The following is a 16,318-nucleotide window of genomic DNA, read 5'->3' as shown; positions in this document are numbered from 1 at the left end:
GAGAAGATCCTACAATGGCTGCTGAAATGTGACCGGTTCACTCTATACTGTAGGTATAATTTATATATATATATGTATATATATTTGGGCTGTCAATCATTAAAATATTCAATCACGATAAATCGCATGATTGTCACGGGGTAACTCGTGATTAATCACACATTTGTATTTGTTCTAAATTAAACCCTTAAATTAATACTTTTCAATTGTTTAATATTCAAATTAACATGCGCATATACGAATATTGATGCTTTATGGAAATGTATGTTCATTATTAGTAAAGACAAACTCAACATAGAGCATGAAGACTGATTACAAATTCTGGTGTTTTAAATGATGTAAATCTTCAGGACATCAAACTGAATTTTTGTTATGTTTCCACACGGACTGTTTTATCTGCCGGATGTGTTGTGTCATGGCAGATTTCAGTGCTGATTTAAGACTCGGCACATCAGTAAAGCAAATGTGTAGTTGGTTAAAAAAAAATTTCTGCTGAGTTTATCCTTTTACATCTGAGTAGAAAAAGGACGTGTGTTGCGTTAAAGTTTTTTATTTTGCCTTTTTTATATATTTATATTTTTAATAAAAATAATTAAAGAAATGTGCGCTGCATTAATCGCACATTATTAAAATGCCGTAAAATGAATTTGCGTTAATGTTATAAGTGTTCATTTTTTACAACCTTGCAACTTTTTACCACACAAACTTGTGTGTGTGTGTGTGTATATATATAAAAATAAAGGCTGCAGCTATCAATTATTTTCGATAATAATCAAGTTTTCTACCGATTATTGTTAAATTACTTTGTTAAAGAGCAACACTAAATATAAAAGAGAAAATAAAACAAAAAAATAAAGAATAAAATAAAAAAATTCTTAAAATAAAGAATTAATTTGTTTCCTTTTTTAGAAAAATGCTGAAATTGTTCTCTTATTTTTCATTCTGCAGCATCTGTGTTGTATGGAATCCTGTTTCAGCCACATAAAAAACTAAAGTTTACCTAAATTCAACTTTAAGCTCCTCTGCTTCAGGTCTTGTTGCGTCTCCTCCAGACCTGATTGTTAGACAGCGTTTTCTCCAGGGATCAGAGGCTCAGTTTAATACCATGTGATTCTACAGATTGTAGCCCATTTCATGTTCACCGTGTAAAACGTTCCGGCACTACAGGCGGGTGACGCTGCCTGATTGGAGAAAAAAACGAGTCGGAAATGGGCAAACTTTTAAAAATATGACAAAAACAGGCTTCCATACTGTTTAACTGTCCCCAGTCAAGAGTTTAGGAGGTGGTGCGTCAATAATAATGGTCCGTGGGGAAACACGATGCTCTGTGTGGAGTTAAATGGACTACACAAAGTATTTTGTAAATAACTTGCCTTGATGTCTTTTTGTATTCGAATCGTTTTAGCCCTAATTACACACACACACACACACTGTGCATTCTTTTCAGCACTATGCCGGCAGTGCTGTTCGGACCGGCGCAGGTATGTTGCCCGTCTTCACACGTTACTCGCACGTTACTGAGAGTTCAGTGTGATTCAGAACAAGCCATTTAAACGGTTCTAATTCATCCACGGACGCAGCCTCAGTCTGCTGATGCTCTTCTGCGTGCTGGTGGTGACACGACAAACATCTGATTACAATCTGAACTGATTTCATTTCACTGCTCTGAATCGGTTGTTGAATTATATAATAATGACCAAGTTAGAAAAAAAAATCATTTTAAAAATTGAGTTTTTAAGTATAAAATATATTTGTTTTCATAAAGTTTACAAGTAAATGTGTAATAAAATAAATATTACACTGGATTCTTTGCTAGGAAGGTGAATTTTCTTTTATCTACAATATAAATGAATACCCATGTGAATGATTTCAGGTGTGTACTGTTGAAGGAGAGAGAGAGAGAGAGAGAGAGAGAGAGAGAGAGAGGGAGGAGGGGAGAGAGAAATAGTGATGGAGAGAGAGAGAGGGGGGGGGGTAGGAAAGAGAGAGAATATCATGGGCGTTATATGACCATTGTGCCTATAATGAGAGCATGTGCAGGACTGTGTGAATCCTGGGAGTATGAGAATGCGGTTAGAACGTCTTCAACATGTCCACAATGATCTTCATTTAATGTCATTAGCCAAATGATTTCTCTGTGAACTGTGTGGTTTTGGGTAAAAAATAATGACCATGAATAAAGAGGAACCTTCATACAGATTCTCTTCTGGCTTTTCTTTCACTTATTTCTGGTTGGCATGACGACAAGTTTCTAATGGTTTTCACTCCCAATACCATTACAAACAATTAGCTAAAACTCTAGCCAGATGGTGTCCACATACGTAGTGCATTGCCGTACATCGTTAAATCATCAGCAAATCAAAGAAACCAGAGAAGAAACAATGAATTTTGGAGAAGTGATTGTGAGCTCTATAGCAGGAGATCTTCCACTCTAAGAGGAACCAGCTGGAGCCGGTTTGGGTCTCCTGGCTAAAGTGAAGGGAAAACTCCTGAGATACATTAGGAAGAAACCTCGGAAGGAACCAGACTCAAAAGGGAACCTCATGCTCATCTGGGTGACACCAAATGTCCATTAATTATAAGTCAGTTTGGTGTCCCGATTCTTTTAGTAAGGGAGCATTTAATTTAAATTAAATGTAATTAAAATTTATTTAATGTTATACTATAACCGGGTGTTGAGTGTAATATTCAGATTGTCCAGTAGGTGTCGCTGTGAGCGTCCAGGTCGCGTTGTGTTACAGGAATAGAAGAAGGCGTGCAGCAGTGTTGCTGATTGATGATCTGATCTCGGACTCTACTAATCATCTTTCCATTCCAATATTTCTGACAGGGTTTTACCTCCACACTTCCATCTGATCCGCTGGAGCTGAATTTGAGGAGCTTCACTGCGTTCTGCTGGAAACATCAAGGTAACTTCAACTCAGCTAACAGTGTCTCAATCCTAAACGGGTTTCTGCTCCCTACACTAGTGCACTACAGAGTCTACACTAGCGCTGTTTACTACACACTCCGTAGTGCACTATAGAGTCTACACTAGCGCTGTTTACCACACACTCTGTAGTGCACTACAGAGTCTACACTAGCGCTGTTTACCACACACTCCGTAGTGCACTACAGAGTCTACACTAGCGCTGTTTACCACACACTCCGTAGTGCACTACAGTCTACACTAGCGCTGTTTAATACACACTCCGTAGTGCACTACAGAGTCTACACTAGCGCTGTTTACCACACACTCCGTAGTGCACTACAGTCTACACTAGCGCTGTTTACTACACACTCCGTAGTGCACTACAGAGTCTACACTAGCGCTGTTTACCACACACTCCGTAGTGCACTACAGAGTCTACACTAGCGCTGTTTAATACACACTCCGTAGTGCACTACAGAGTCTACACTAGCGCCGTTTACCACACACTCCGTAGTGCACTACAGAGTCTACACTAGCGCTGTTTACCACACACTCCGTAGTGCACTACAGAGTCTACACTAGCGCTGTTTACCACACACTCCGTAGTGCACTACAGAGTCTACACTAGCGCTGTTTACCACACACTCCGTAGTGCACTACAGAGTCTACACTAGCGCTGTTTACTACACACTCCGTAGTGCACTACAGAGTCTACACTAGCGCTGTTTACCACACACTCCGTAGTGCACTACAGAGTCTACACTAGCGCCGTTTACCACACACTCCGTAGTGCACTACAGAGTCTACACTAGCGCTGTTTACCACACACTCCGTAGTGCACTACAGAGTCTACACTAGCGCTGTTTACCACACACTCCGTAGTGCACTACAGAGTCTACACTAGCGCTGTTTACCACACACTCCGTAGTGCACTACAGAGTCTACACTAGCGCTGTTTACCACACACTCCGTAGTGCACTACAGAGTCTACACTAGCGCTGTTTACCACACACTCCGTAGTGCACTACAGAGTCTACACTAGCGCCGTTTACCACACACTCCGTAGTGCACTACAGAGTCTACACTAGCGCTGTTTACCACACACTCCGTAGTGCACTACAGAGTCTACACTAGCGCCGTTTACCACACACTCCGTAGTGCACTACAGAGTCTACACTAGCGCCGTTTACCACACACTCCGTAGTGCACTACAGAGTCTACACTAGCGCTGTTTAATACACACTCCGTAGTGCACTACAGAGTCTACACTAGCGCTGTTTACCACACACTCCGTAGTGCACTACAGAGTCTACACTAGCGCTGTTTACTACACACTCCGTAGTGCACTACAGAGTCTACACTAGCGCCGTTTACCACACACTCCGTAGTGCACTACAGAGTCTACACTAGCGCTGTTTACCACACACTCCGTAGTGCACTACAGAGTCTACACTAGCGCTGTTTACCACACACTCCGTAGTGCACTACAGAGTCTACACTAGCGCTGTTTACCACACACTCCGTAGTGCACTACAGAGTCTACACTAGCGCTGTTTACTACACACTCCGTAGTGCACTACAGAGTCTACACTAGCGCTGTTTACCACACACTCCGTAGTGCACTACAGAGTCTACACTAGCGCTGTTTACCACACACTCCGTAGTGCACTACAGAGTCTACACTAGCGCCGTTTACTACACACTCCGTAGTGCACTACAGAGTCTACACTAGCGCCGTTTACTACACACTCCGTAGTGCACTACAGAGTCTACACTAGCGCCGTTTAATACACACTCCGTAGTGCACTACAGAGTCTACACTAGCGCCGTTTAATACACACTCCGTAGTGCACTACAGAGTCTACACTAGCGCCGTTTAATACACACTCCGTAGTGCACTACAGAGTCTACACTAGCGCCGTTTAATACACACTCCGTAGTGCACTACAGAGTCTACACTAGCGCCGTTTAATACACACTCCGTAGTGCACTACAGAGTCTACACTAGCGCTGTTTAATACACACTCCGTAGTGCACTACAGAGTCTACACTAGCGCCGTTTACTACACACTCCGTAGTGCACTACAGAGTCTACACTAGCGCTGTTTACCACACACTCCGTAGTGCACTACAGAGTCTACACTAGCGCCGTTTAATACACACTCCGTAGTGCACTACAGAGTCTACACTAGCGCCTTTTACTACACACTCCGTAGTGCACTACAGAGTCTACACTAGCGCCGTTTAATACACACTCCGTAGTGCGCTACAGAGTCTACACTAGCGCTGTTTAATACACACTCCGTAGTGCGCTACAGAGTCTACACTAGCGCTGTTTAATACACACTCCGTAGTGCGCTACAGAGTCTACACTAGCGCCGTTTACCACACACTCCGTAGTGCGCTACAGAGTCTACACTAGCGCCATTTAATACACACTCCGTAGTGCGCCACGGAGTCTACACTAGCGCCGTTTACCACACACTCCGTAGTGCGCCACGGAGTCTACACTAGCGGCGTTTACCACACACTCCGTAGTGCGCCACGGAGTCTACACTAGCGCCGTTTACCACACACTCCGTAGTGCGCTACGGAGTCTACACTAGCGCCGTTTACCACACACTCCGTAGTGCGCTACGGAGTCTACACTAGCGCCGTTTACCACACACTCCGTAGTGCGCTACGGAGTCTACACTAGCGCCGTTTACCACACACTCCGTAGTGCGCTACGGAGTCTACACTAGCGCCGTTTACCACACACTCCGTAGTGCGCTACGGAGTCTACACTAGCGCCGTTTACCACACACTCCGTAGTGCGCTACGGAGTCTACACTAGCGCCGTTTACCACACACTCCGTAGTGCGCTACGGAGTCTACACTAGCGCCGTTTACCACACACTCCGTAGTGCGCTACGGAGTCTACACTAGCGCCGTTTACCACACACTCCGTAGTGCGCTACGGAGTCTACACTAGCGCCGTTTACCACACACTCCGTAGTGCGCTACGGAGTCTACACTAGCGCCGTTTACCACACACTACACTAGCGCCGTTTACCACACACTCCGTAGTGCACTACGGAGTCTACACTAGCGCCGTTTACCACACACTCCGTAGTGTACTACGGAGTCTACACTAGCGCCGTTTACCACACACTACACTAGCGCCGTTTACTACACACTCCGTAGTGCACTACGGAGTGTGTGGTAAAGGCGCTAGTGTAGACTCTGTAGTGCACTACGGAGTGTGTAGTAAACGGCGCTAGTGTAGACTCTGTAGTGCACTACGGAGTGTGTATTAAACGGCGCTAGTGTAGACTCTGTAGTGCACTACGGCGCTAGTGTAGACTCTGTAGTGTAATACACACTCCGTAGTGCGCTACGGAGTCTACACTAGCGCCGTTTAATACACACTCCGTAGTGCGCTACGGAGTCTACACTAGCGCCGTTTAATACACACTCCGTAGTGCGCTACGGAGTCTACACTAGCGCCGTTTAATACACACTCCGTAGTGCGCTACGGAGTCTACACTAGCGCCGTTTAATACACACTCCGTAGTGCGCTACGGAGTCTACACTAGCGCCGTTTAATACACACTCCGTAGTGCGCTACAGAGTCTACACTAGCGCCGTTTAATACACACTCCGTAGTGCACTACAGAGTCTACACTAGCGCCGTAGTGCACTACAGAGTCTACACTAGCGCCGTTTAATACACACTCCGTAGTGCACTACAGAGTCTACACTAGCGCCGTTTAATACACACTCCGTAGTGCACTACAGAGTCTACACTAGCGCCGTTTAATACACACTCCGTAGTGCACTACAGAGTCTACACTAGCGCCGTAGTGCACTACAGAGTCTACACTAGCGCCGTTTAATACACACTCCGTAGTGCACTACAGAGTCTACACTAGCGCCGTTTAATACACACTCCGTAGTGCACTACAGAGTCTACACTAGCGCCGTTTAATACACACTCCGTAGTGCACTACAGAGTCTACACTAGCGCCGTTTACTACACACTCCGTAGTGCACTACGGAGTCTACACTAGCGCCGTTTAATACACACTCCGTAGTGCGCTACGGAGTCTACACTAGCGCCGTTTAATACACACTCCGTAGTGCGCTACGGAGTCTACACTAGCGCCGTTTAATACACACTCCGTAGTGCGCTACGGAGTCTACACTAGCGCCGTTTAATACACACTCCGTAGTGCGCTACGGAGTCTACACTAGCGCCGTTTAATACACACTCCGTAGTGCGCTACGGAGTCTACACTAGCGCCGTTTACCACACACTCCGTAGTGCGCTACGGAGTCTACACTAGCGCCGTTTACCACACACTCCGTAGTGCGCTACGGAGTCTACACTAGCGCCGTTTACCACACACTCCGTAGTGCGCTACGGAGTCTACACTAGCGCCGTTTACCACACACTCCGTAGTGCGCTACAGAGTCTACACTAGCGCCGTTTACCACACACTCCGTAGTGCGCTACAGAGTCTACACTAGCGCCGTTTAATACACACTCCGTAGTGCGCTACAGAGTCTACACTAGCGCCGTTTACCCACACACTCCGTAGTGCGCTACAGAGTCTACACTAGCGCCGTTTACTACACACTCCGTAGTGCGCTACAGAGTCTACACTAGCGCCGTTTACTACACACTCCGTAGTGCGCTACAGAGTCTACACTAGCGCCGTTTAATACACACTCCGTAGTGCACTACAGAGTCTACACTAGCGCCGTTTACCACACACTCCGTAGTGCACTACAGAGTCTACACTAGCGCCGTTTAATACACACTCCGTAGTGCACTACAGAGTCTACACTAGCGCCGTTTAATACACACTCCGTAGTGCACTACAGAGTCTACACTAGCGCCGTTTAATACACACTCCGTAGTGCACTACAGAGTCTACACTAGCGCCGTTTACCCACACACTCCGTAGTGCGCTACAGAGTCTACACTAGCGCCGTTTACTACACACTCCGTAGTGCGCTACAGAGTCTACACTAGCGCCGTTTACTACACACTCCGTAGTGCGCTACAGAGTCTACACTAGCGCCGTTTACTACACACTCCGTAGTGCACTACAGAGTCTACACTAGCGCCGTTTAATACACACTCCGTAGTGCACTACAGAGTCTACACTAGCGCCGTTTAATACACACTCCATAGTGCACTACAGAGTCTACACTAGCGCTGTTTACCACACACTCCGTAGTGCACTACAGAGTCTACACTAGCGCCGTTTAATACACACTCCGTAGTGCACTACACACTCCGTAGTGCACTACAGAGTCTACACTAGCGCCGTTTACTACACACTCCGTAGTGCACTACAGAGTCTACACTAGCGCCGTTTAATACACACTCCGTAGTGCACTACAGAGTCTACACTAGCGCCGTTTAATACACACTCCGTAGTGCACTACAGAGTCTACACTAGCGCCGTTTAATACACACTCCGTAGTGCACTACAGAGTCTACACTAGCGCCTTTTACTACACACTCCGTAGTGCACTACAGAGTCTACACTAGCGCCGTTTAATACACACTCCGTAGTGCACTACAGAGTCTACACTAGCGCCGTTTAATACACACTCCGTAGTGCACTACAGAGTCTACACTAGCGCCGTTTAATACACACTCCGTAGTGCACTACAGAGTCTACACTAGCGCCGTTTAATACACACTCCGTAGTGCACTACGGAGTCTACACTAGCGCCGTTTACCACACACTCCGTAGTGCACTACGGAGTCTACACTAGCGCCGTTTACCACACACTCCGTAGTGCACTACGGAGTCTACACTAGCGCCGTTTAATACACACTCCGTAGTGCACTACGGAGTCTACACTAGCGCCGTTTAATACACACTCCGTAGTGCACTACGGAGTCTACACTAGCGCCGTTTAATACACACTCCGTAGTGCACTACGGAGTCTACACTAGCGCCGTTTACCACACACTCCGTAGTGCACTACGGAGTCTACACTAGCGCCGTTTAATACACACTCCGTAGTGCACTACGGAGTCTACACTAGCGCCGTTTAATACACACTCCGTAGTGCACTACGGAGTCTACACTAGCGCCGTTTAATACACACTCCGTAGTGCACTACGGAGTCTACACTAGCGCCTTTTACTACACACTCCGTAGTGCACTACAGAGTCTACACTAGCGCCGTTTAATACACACTCCGTAGTGCACTACAGAGTCTACACTAGCGCCGTTTACCACACACTCCGTAGTGCACTACAGAGTCTACACTAGCGCCGTTTACCACACACTCCGTAGTGCGCTACAGAGTCTACACTAGCGCCGTTTACCACACACTCCGTAGTGCGCTACGGAGTCTACACTAGCGCCGTTTACCACACACTCCGTAGTGCGCTACGGAGTCTACACTAGCGCCGTTTACCACACACTCCGTAGTGCGCTACGGAGTCTACACTAGCGCCGTTTACCACACACTCCGTAGTGCGCTACGGAGTCTACACTAGCGCCGTTTACCACACGCTCCGTAGTGCGCTACGGAGTCTACACTAGCGCCGTTTACCACACGCTCCGTAGTGCGCCACGGAGTCTACACTAGCGCCGTTTACCACACGCTCCGTAGTGCGCCACGGAGTCTACACTAGCGCCGTTTACCACACGCTCCGTAGTGCGCCACGGAGTCTACACTAGCGCCGTTTACCACACGCTCCGTAGTGCGCCACGGAGTCTACACTAGCGCCGTTTACCACACGCCCCGTGGTGCGCCACGGAGTCTACACTAGCGCCGTTTACCACACGCCCCGTGGTGCGCCACGGAGTCTACACTAGCGCCGTTTACCACACGCCCCGTGGTGCGCCACGGAGTCTACACTAGCGCCGTTTACCACACGCCCCGTGGTGCGCCACGGAGTCTACACTAGCGCCGTTTACCACACGCCCCGTGGTGCGCCACGGAGTCTACACTAGCGCCGTTTACCACACGCCCCGTGGTGCGCCACGGAGTCTACACTAGCGCCGTTTACCACACGCCCCGTGGTGCGCCACGGAGTCTACACTAGCGCCGTTTACCACACGCCCCGTGGTGCGCCACGGAGTCTACACTAGCGCCGTTTACCACACGCCCCGTGGTGCGCCACGGAGTCTACACTAGCGCCGTTTACCACACGCCCCGTGGTGCGCCACGGAGTCTACACTAGCGCCGTTTACCACACGCCCCGTGGTGCGCCACGGAGTCTACACTAGCGCCGTTTACCACACGCCCCGTGGTGCGCCACGGAGTCTACACTAGCGCCGTTTACCACACGCCCCGTGGTGCGCCACGGAGTCTACACTAGCGCCGTTTACCACACGCCCCGTGGTGCGCCACGGAGTCTACACTAGCGCCGTTTACCACACGCCCCGTGGTGCGCCACGGAGTCTACACTAGCGCCGTTTACCACACGCCCCGTGGTGCGCCACGGAGTCTACACTAGCGCCGTTTACCACACGCCCCGTGGTGCGCCACGGAGTCTACACTAGCGCCGTTTACCACACGCCCCGTGGTGCGCCACGGAGTCTACACTAGCGCCGTTTACCACACGCCCCGTGGTGCGCCACGGAGTCTACACTAGCGCCGTTTACCACACGCCCCGTGGTGCGCCACGGAGTCTACACTAGCGCCGTTTACCACACGCCCCGTGGTGCGCCACGGAGTCTACACTAGCGCCGTTTACCACACGCCCCGTGGTGCGCCACGGAGTCTACACTAGCGCCGTTTACCACACGCCCCGTGGTGCGCCACGGAGTCTACACTAGCGCCGTTTACCACACGCCCCGTGGTGCGCCACGGAGTCTACACTAGCGCCGTTTACCACACGCCCCGTGGTGCGCCACGGAGTCTACACTAGCGCCGTTTACCACACGCCCCGTGGTGCGCCACGGAGTCTACACTAGCGCCGTTTACCACACGCCCCGTGGTGCGCCACGGAGTCTACACTAGCGCCGTTTACCACACGCCCCGTGGTGCGCCACGGAGTCTACACTAGCGCCGTTTACCACACGCCCCGTGGTGCGCCACGGAGTCTACACTAGCGCCGTTTACCACACGCCCCGTGGTGCGCCACGGAGTCTACACTAGCGCCGTTTACCACACGCCCCGTGGTGCGCCACGGAGTCTACACTAGCGCCGTTTACCACACGCCCCGTGGTGCGCCACGGAGTCTACACTAGCGCCGTTTACCACACGCCCCGTGGTGCGCCACGGAGTCTACACTAGCGCCGTTTACCACACGCCCCGTGGTGCGCCACGGAGTCTACACTAGCGCCGTTTACCACACGCCCCGTGGTGCGCCACGGAGTCTACACTAGCGCCGTTTACCACACGCCCCGTGGTGCGCCACGGAGTCTACACTAGCGCCGTTTACCACACGCCCCGTGGTGCGCCACGGAGTCTACACTAGCGCCGTTTACCACACGCCCCGTGGTGCGCCACGGAGTCTACACTAGCGCCGTTTACCACACGCCCCGTGGTGCGCCACGGAGTCTACACTAGCGCCGTTTACCACACGCCCCGTGGTGCGCCACGGAGTCTACACTAGCGCCGTTTACCACACGCCCCGTGGTGCGCCACGGAGTCTACACTAGCGCCGTTTACCACACGCCCCGTGGTGCGCCACGGAGTCTACACTAGCGCCGTTTACCACACGCCCCGTGGTGCGCCACGGAGTCTACACTAGCGCCGTTTACCACACGCCCCGTGGTGCGCCACGGAGTCTACACTAGCGCCGTTTACCACACGCCCCGTGGTGCGCCACGGAGTCTACACTAGCGCCGTTTACCACACGCCCCGTGGTGCGCCACGGAGTCTACACTAGCGCCGTTTACCACACGCCCCGTGGTGCGCCACGGAGTCTACACTAGCGCCGTTTACCACACGCCCCGTGGTGCGCCACGGAGTCTACACTAGCGCCGTTTACCACACGCCCCGTGGTGCGCCACGGAGTCTACACTAGCGCCGTTTACCACACGCCCCGTGGTGCGCCACGGAGTCTACACTAGCGCCGTTTACCACACGCCCCGTGGTGCGCCACGGAGTCTACACTAGCGCCGTTTACCACACGCCCCGTGGTGCGCCACGGAGTCTACACTAGCGCCGTTTACCACACGCCCCGTGGTGCGCCACGGAGTCTACACTAGCGCCGTTTACCACACGCCCCGTGGTGCGCCACGGAGTCTACACTAGCGCCGTTTACCACACGCCCCGTGGTGCGCCACGGAGTCTACACTAGCGCCGTTTACCACACGCCCCGTGGTGCGCCACGGAGTCTACACTAGCGCCGTTTACCACACGCCCCGTGGTGCGCCACGGAGTCTACACTAGCGCCGTTTACCACACGCCCCGTGGTGCGCCACGGAGTCTACACTAGCGCCGTTTACCACACGCCCCGTGGTGCGCCACGGAGTCTACACTAGCGCCGTTTACCACACGCCCCGTGGTGCGCCACGGAGTCTACACTAGCGCCGTTTACCACACGCCCCGTGGTGCGCCACGGAGTCTACACTAGCGCCGTTTACCACACGCTCCGTGGTGCGCCACGGAGTCTACACTAGCGCCGTTTACCACACGCTCCGTGGTGCGCCACGGAGTCTACACTAGCGCCGTTTACCACACGCTCCGTGGTGCGCCACGGAGTCTACACTAGCGCCGTTTACCACACGCTCCGTGGTGCGCCACGGAGTCTACACTAGCGCCGTTTACCACACGCTCCGTGGTGCGCCACGGAGTCTACACTAGCGCCGTTTACCACACGCTCCGTGGTGCGCCACGGAGTCTACACTAGCGCCGTTTACCACACGCTCCGTGGTGCGCCACGGAGTCTACACTAGCGCCGTTTACCACACGCTCCGTGGTGCGCCACGGAGTCTACACTAGCGCCGTTTACCACACGCTCCGTGGTGCGCCACGGAGTCTACACTAGCGCCGTTTACCACACGCTCCGTGGTGCGCCACGGAGTCTACACTAGCGCCGTTTACCACACGCTCCGTGGTGCGCCACGGAGTCTACACTAGCGCCGTTTACCACACGCTCCGTGGTGCGCCACGGAGTCTACACTAGCGCCGTTTACCACACGCTCCGTGGTGCGCCACGGAGTCTACACTAGCGCCGTTTACCACACGCTCCGTGGTGCGCCACGGAGTCTACACTAGCGCCGTTTACCACACGCTCCGTGGTGCGCCACGGAGTCTACACTAGCGCCGTTTACCACACGCTCCGTGGTGCGCCACGGAGTCTACACTAGCGCCGTTTACCACACGCTCCGTGGTGCGCCACGGAGTCTACACTAGCGCCGTTTACCACACGCTCCGTGGTGCGCCACGGAGTCTACACTAGCGCCGTTTACCACACGCTCCGTGGTGCGCCACGGAGTCTACACTAGCGCCGTTTACCACACGCTCCGTGGTGCGCCACGGAGTCTACACTAGCGCCGTTTACCACACGCTCCGTGGTGCGCCACGGAGTCTACACTAGCGCCGTTTACCACACGCTCCGTGGTGCGCCACGGAGTCTACACTAGCGCCGTTTACCACACGCTCCGTGGTGCGCCACGGAGTCTACACTAGCGCCGTTTACCACACGCTCCGTGGTTCGCCACGGAGTCTACACTATTTTAATTAATCAGTCGGTCTAATAATCAATTAGATGAATAAATAGATAGATTAATAAAACTATTGATGAATGGATAAGGGATGGATTAGTGATGGATGGATGGATAATGGATGAATGATAGGTGGATGGATAATTGATTGATTGCTTGATAGAGGATTTATTTATTTGACCCCTTTTCCTCTCCAGCTCAGGTCCAACAGTATCATATCTTCTATTTTTCTGGAAGTTTTCTATCTGAACCAGAAGATCAGCAGTTTGGTTTCAGTGTAATAGCATCTGAAATGATTGTGTTTTGAGAGGAAATGTTTCATAAATGACCCGAATTGTGTTTATTAATAATTTTGAACCTTTTTCCTTTTTAATGGTGCAGCTATGAGTGGGGTCTCCTCCTGCTGTCCAAGTGCAGAACATCTCGAGATCCTAGGACGATGAAGTCAGCCGAGATGACACACCGCTCCAGCAGTCCACAAAATGTATCAGTTGCTCCAGCTGATGATGGAGCTCACAGACGAGTTCAGCATGAAGGTCATGGCTGCTCTAAGTGTGGGAGGAGCTTCACTAAAAGGAGTAATCTCAAACAGCACCAGCTTGTGCATACGGGCGAGAAGCCGTATCACTGTCCACACTGTGAGAAGAGCTTCACCAAAAGGAGCAATCTAAAACAGCACCAGCTCGTCCACACGGGGGAGAAGCCGTATCAGTGCTCAGAGTGTCACCTGGGTTTTAGTCAAAAGGTTCATCTCGTACGACACCAGCACGTCCACACCGGGGGGAAACCGTACCCGTGTTCTCGCTGTGAGAAGAGTTTTATGGACTGCAGCAGCCTGGTGAAGCACGAACGGGTCCACACGGGGGAGAAGGTCTGCCGCTGCTCGCTCTGCGGTCACAGCTTCTACTGCCTCCGCAATCTGAAGCGGCACCAGGGCATCCACGAAGGAGAAAAACCGTTTCGGTGTTCGCAGTGCGGAAGAGGTTTTATCGATCGAAGCAATCTGATGAAACACCAGAAGATCCACACGGGAGAGAAGCCGTACCGCTGCTCGCACTGCGCCAAGAGTTTTGCACAGAGGTTTAATCTTCACCAGCACCTTCACATCCACCGAGGAGATAAACGCTACTCTTGCTCCGAGTGTGAGAAAAGGTTCACCCGAGAGTACACGCTTCAGTTACACCGGCGCGTTCACACCGGGGTCAAACCCTATTACTGCTCAGCGTGCGGGAGGAGCTTCAGTAGTCTGAGCAATCTCAAACAACACCAGCGCATTCACGCAGGAGAGCAACCCTAACACTGTTCCCACTGCGCCAAGAACTTCCGATCCAGTGACATGCTCCGAAACCATCAGCGCACTCACACGGGGGAGAAGCCATATCAGTGTCCACGAGGCGGGAAGACCTTCACACAGATGGGTCATCTCCATCAACACCGGCGTCTTCACACGGGACAGAGGCTTCCTCAGGGTTCGGTGCGTAAGAGGAGCTTCGGTTCCAACGATACGCTCAGAAACCATCACACAGTAGAGGTGTTCAGCAACACGACACGTCCACACGCCTGTGAATAAGAACATGCTGAGGTTCTCCTGAGGAAACACACACACTTCATATTCATTATTCATCAGGAATCAATAAAAAAATATCATTTCATTTCAATCTTCAAGTTATATAGAGTTTCTAAACATCTCATTCCACATTTAGTCTCCATTTGCTGTTATAATGAGCTCCACTCGTCTGGAAAGATTTTCTAGATTTTGTAGAGATTTCTGTGGAGATTCATTCAGCTACAAGGGTGTTAGTAAAGACAGGTGCTGATGTAGGTGAGATGGTGTTCAATAGGGTTTAGAGCTTTATAGCGGGAGATCTTCCACACACTTCCAACCCATAGACAGCAGATCTTCATTGAGCTGCTTTGTGCACAGTGGTTATTGTCATGCTGGAACAGGTCTAGGGGTCTCCAAGTTCAAGTGAAGGGAAAATTTCATGCTCCACTATTCACAAAAAAGTACTTTATTTATTTACATTTCTACACGATCACCTTCTAAACAGTGCCCTTGCACAGAAACACAGCTCCCAGTGTTCTTCTGGAATGTGTCCTGAAGTCTTCTTTTCAAAGCGTCTCGAACACCTTCTGCGATTCTCGCCGGATCTCTGCACCGGTGTCAAAACAGCGAGCTGGATCTTCATCTTTAGGAAGAGGGCAAGTCTACAGGAGCCAAATCTGGTGAATAGGGTGCGGGAGTGAGATCGTGACATTTCTGGAGAGAAACTCACGTGTGAGGAGGAGCTCGGTGCCAGGGTGCACACGTGGCCAGAACAGCAGATGTGGTACTTCACGTAAAGCACCAGTTACACAGCTCTTGTTGTCTTTTGGCACACTGAATTATGAAGGCCGGTGCTCCCTGTGACTGTGAGTGCAGCTTTCTGCTGCCATCTGCTGGCGTGTTACAAAATATGTTTCGAAACCTTTTTGATAGCACCTCATGTATATATGACCTAAAATAAATATAATAAATAGGAATGATATGGAAATTGATGTATTGATTAGATGACTGAATAAATGTGTTAAATTATTACATGGTCTCATGGTAACGGTTATTGAGTACATCAGGTCCAGCATCAGTGTAGATTTCAATACTTGATGAAAAGAACATAACGATTTCAGTTAGCAGCATTTATTCCGTTTTCATGTAAACCCTCCACTGTTCCTGTAATTGTATAACAGATCCACATGCTGTAACATTTATTTTCTTTGGTGCTCGTGG

At 50.8% G+C, this 16,318-nt stretch overlaps 1 protein-coding gene across 2 annotated transcripts; it reads left to right on the top strand.

Moving 5' to 3' along the window:
- The first annotated feature begins 2,494 nt into the window (after positions 1 to 2,494).
- LOC310738901 (uncharacterized protein) lies at positions 2,495 to 16,129 on the top strand. Of its 2 annotated transcripts, XM_083564393.1 has the most exons (3): positions 2,495 to 2,555; positions 2,831 to 2,909; positions 13,933 to 16,129. In XM_083564393.1, exon 3 carries the CDS (start codon positions 13,991 to 13,993, stop codon positions 14,846 to 14,848), a length of 858 nt encoding a protein of 285 aa, XP_083420519.1. In that variant the 5' UTR covers positions 2,495 to 2,555; positions 2,831 to 2,909; positions 13,933 to 13,990; the 3' UTR covers positions 14,849 to 16,129. The 2 variants fall into 2 exon arrangements, with proteins under 2 accessions (XP_083420519.1, XP_083420518.1); XM_083564392.1 differs by lacking the exon at positions 2,495 to 2,555 and having other exon boundaries at positions 2,691 to 2,909.
- Positions 16,130 to 16,318: the final 189 nt, after the last annotated feature.

Source organism: Silurus aristotelis (assembly GCF_946808225.1).
Source record: "Silurus aristotelis genome assembly, chromosome: 2".
In the NCBI taxonomy this organism is placed as follows: Eukaryota; Metazoa; Chordata; class Actinopteri; order Siluriformes; family Siluridae; genus Silurus; species Silurus aristotelis.
Note: the sequence above shows the minus strand (reverse complement) of the source record. Positions and strands in the feature narration are given on the sequence as shown.

Excerpts from the sequence above, each read along its gene's own strand:
- LOC310738901 (XM_083564393.1), top strand. The coding sequence starts at position 13,991 with ATGAAGTCAGCCGAGATGACACACCGCTCCAGCAGTCCACAAAATGTA.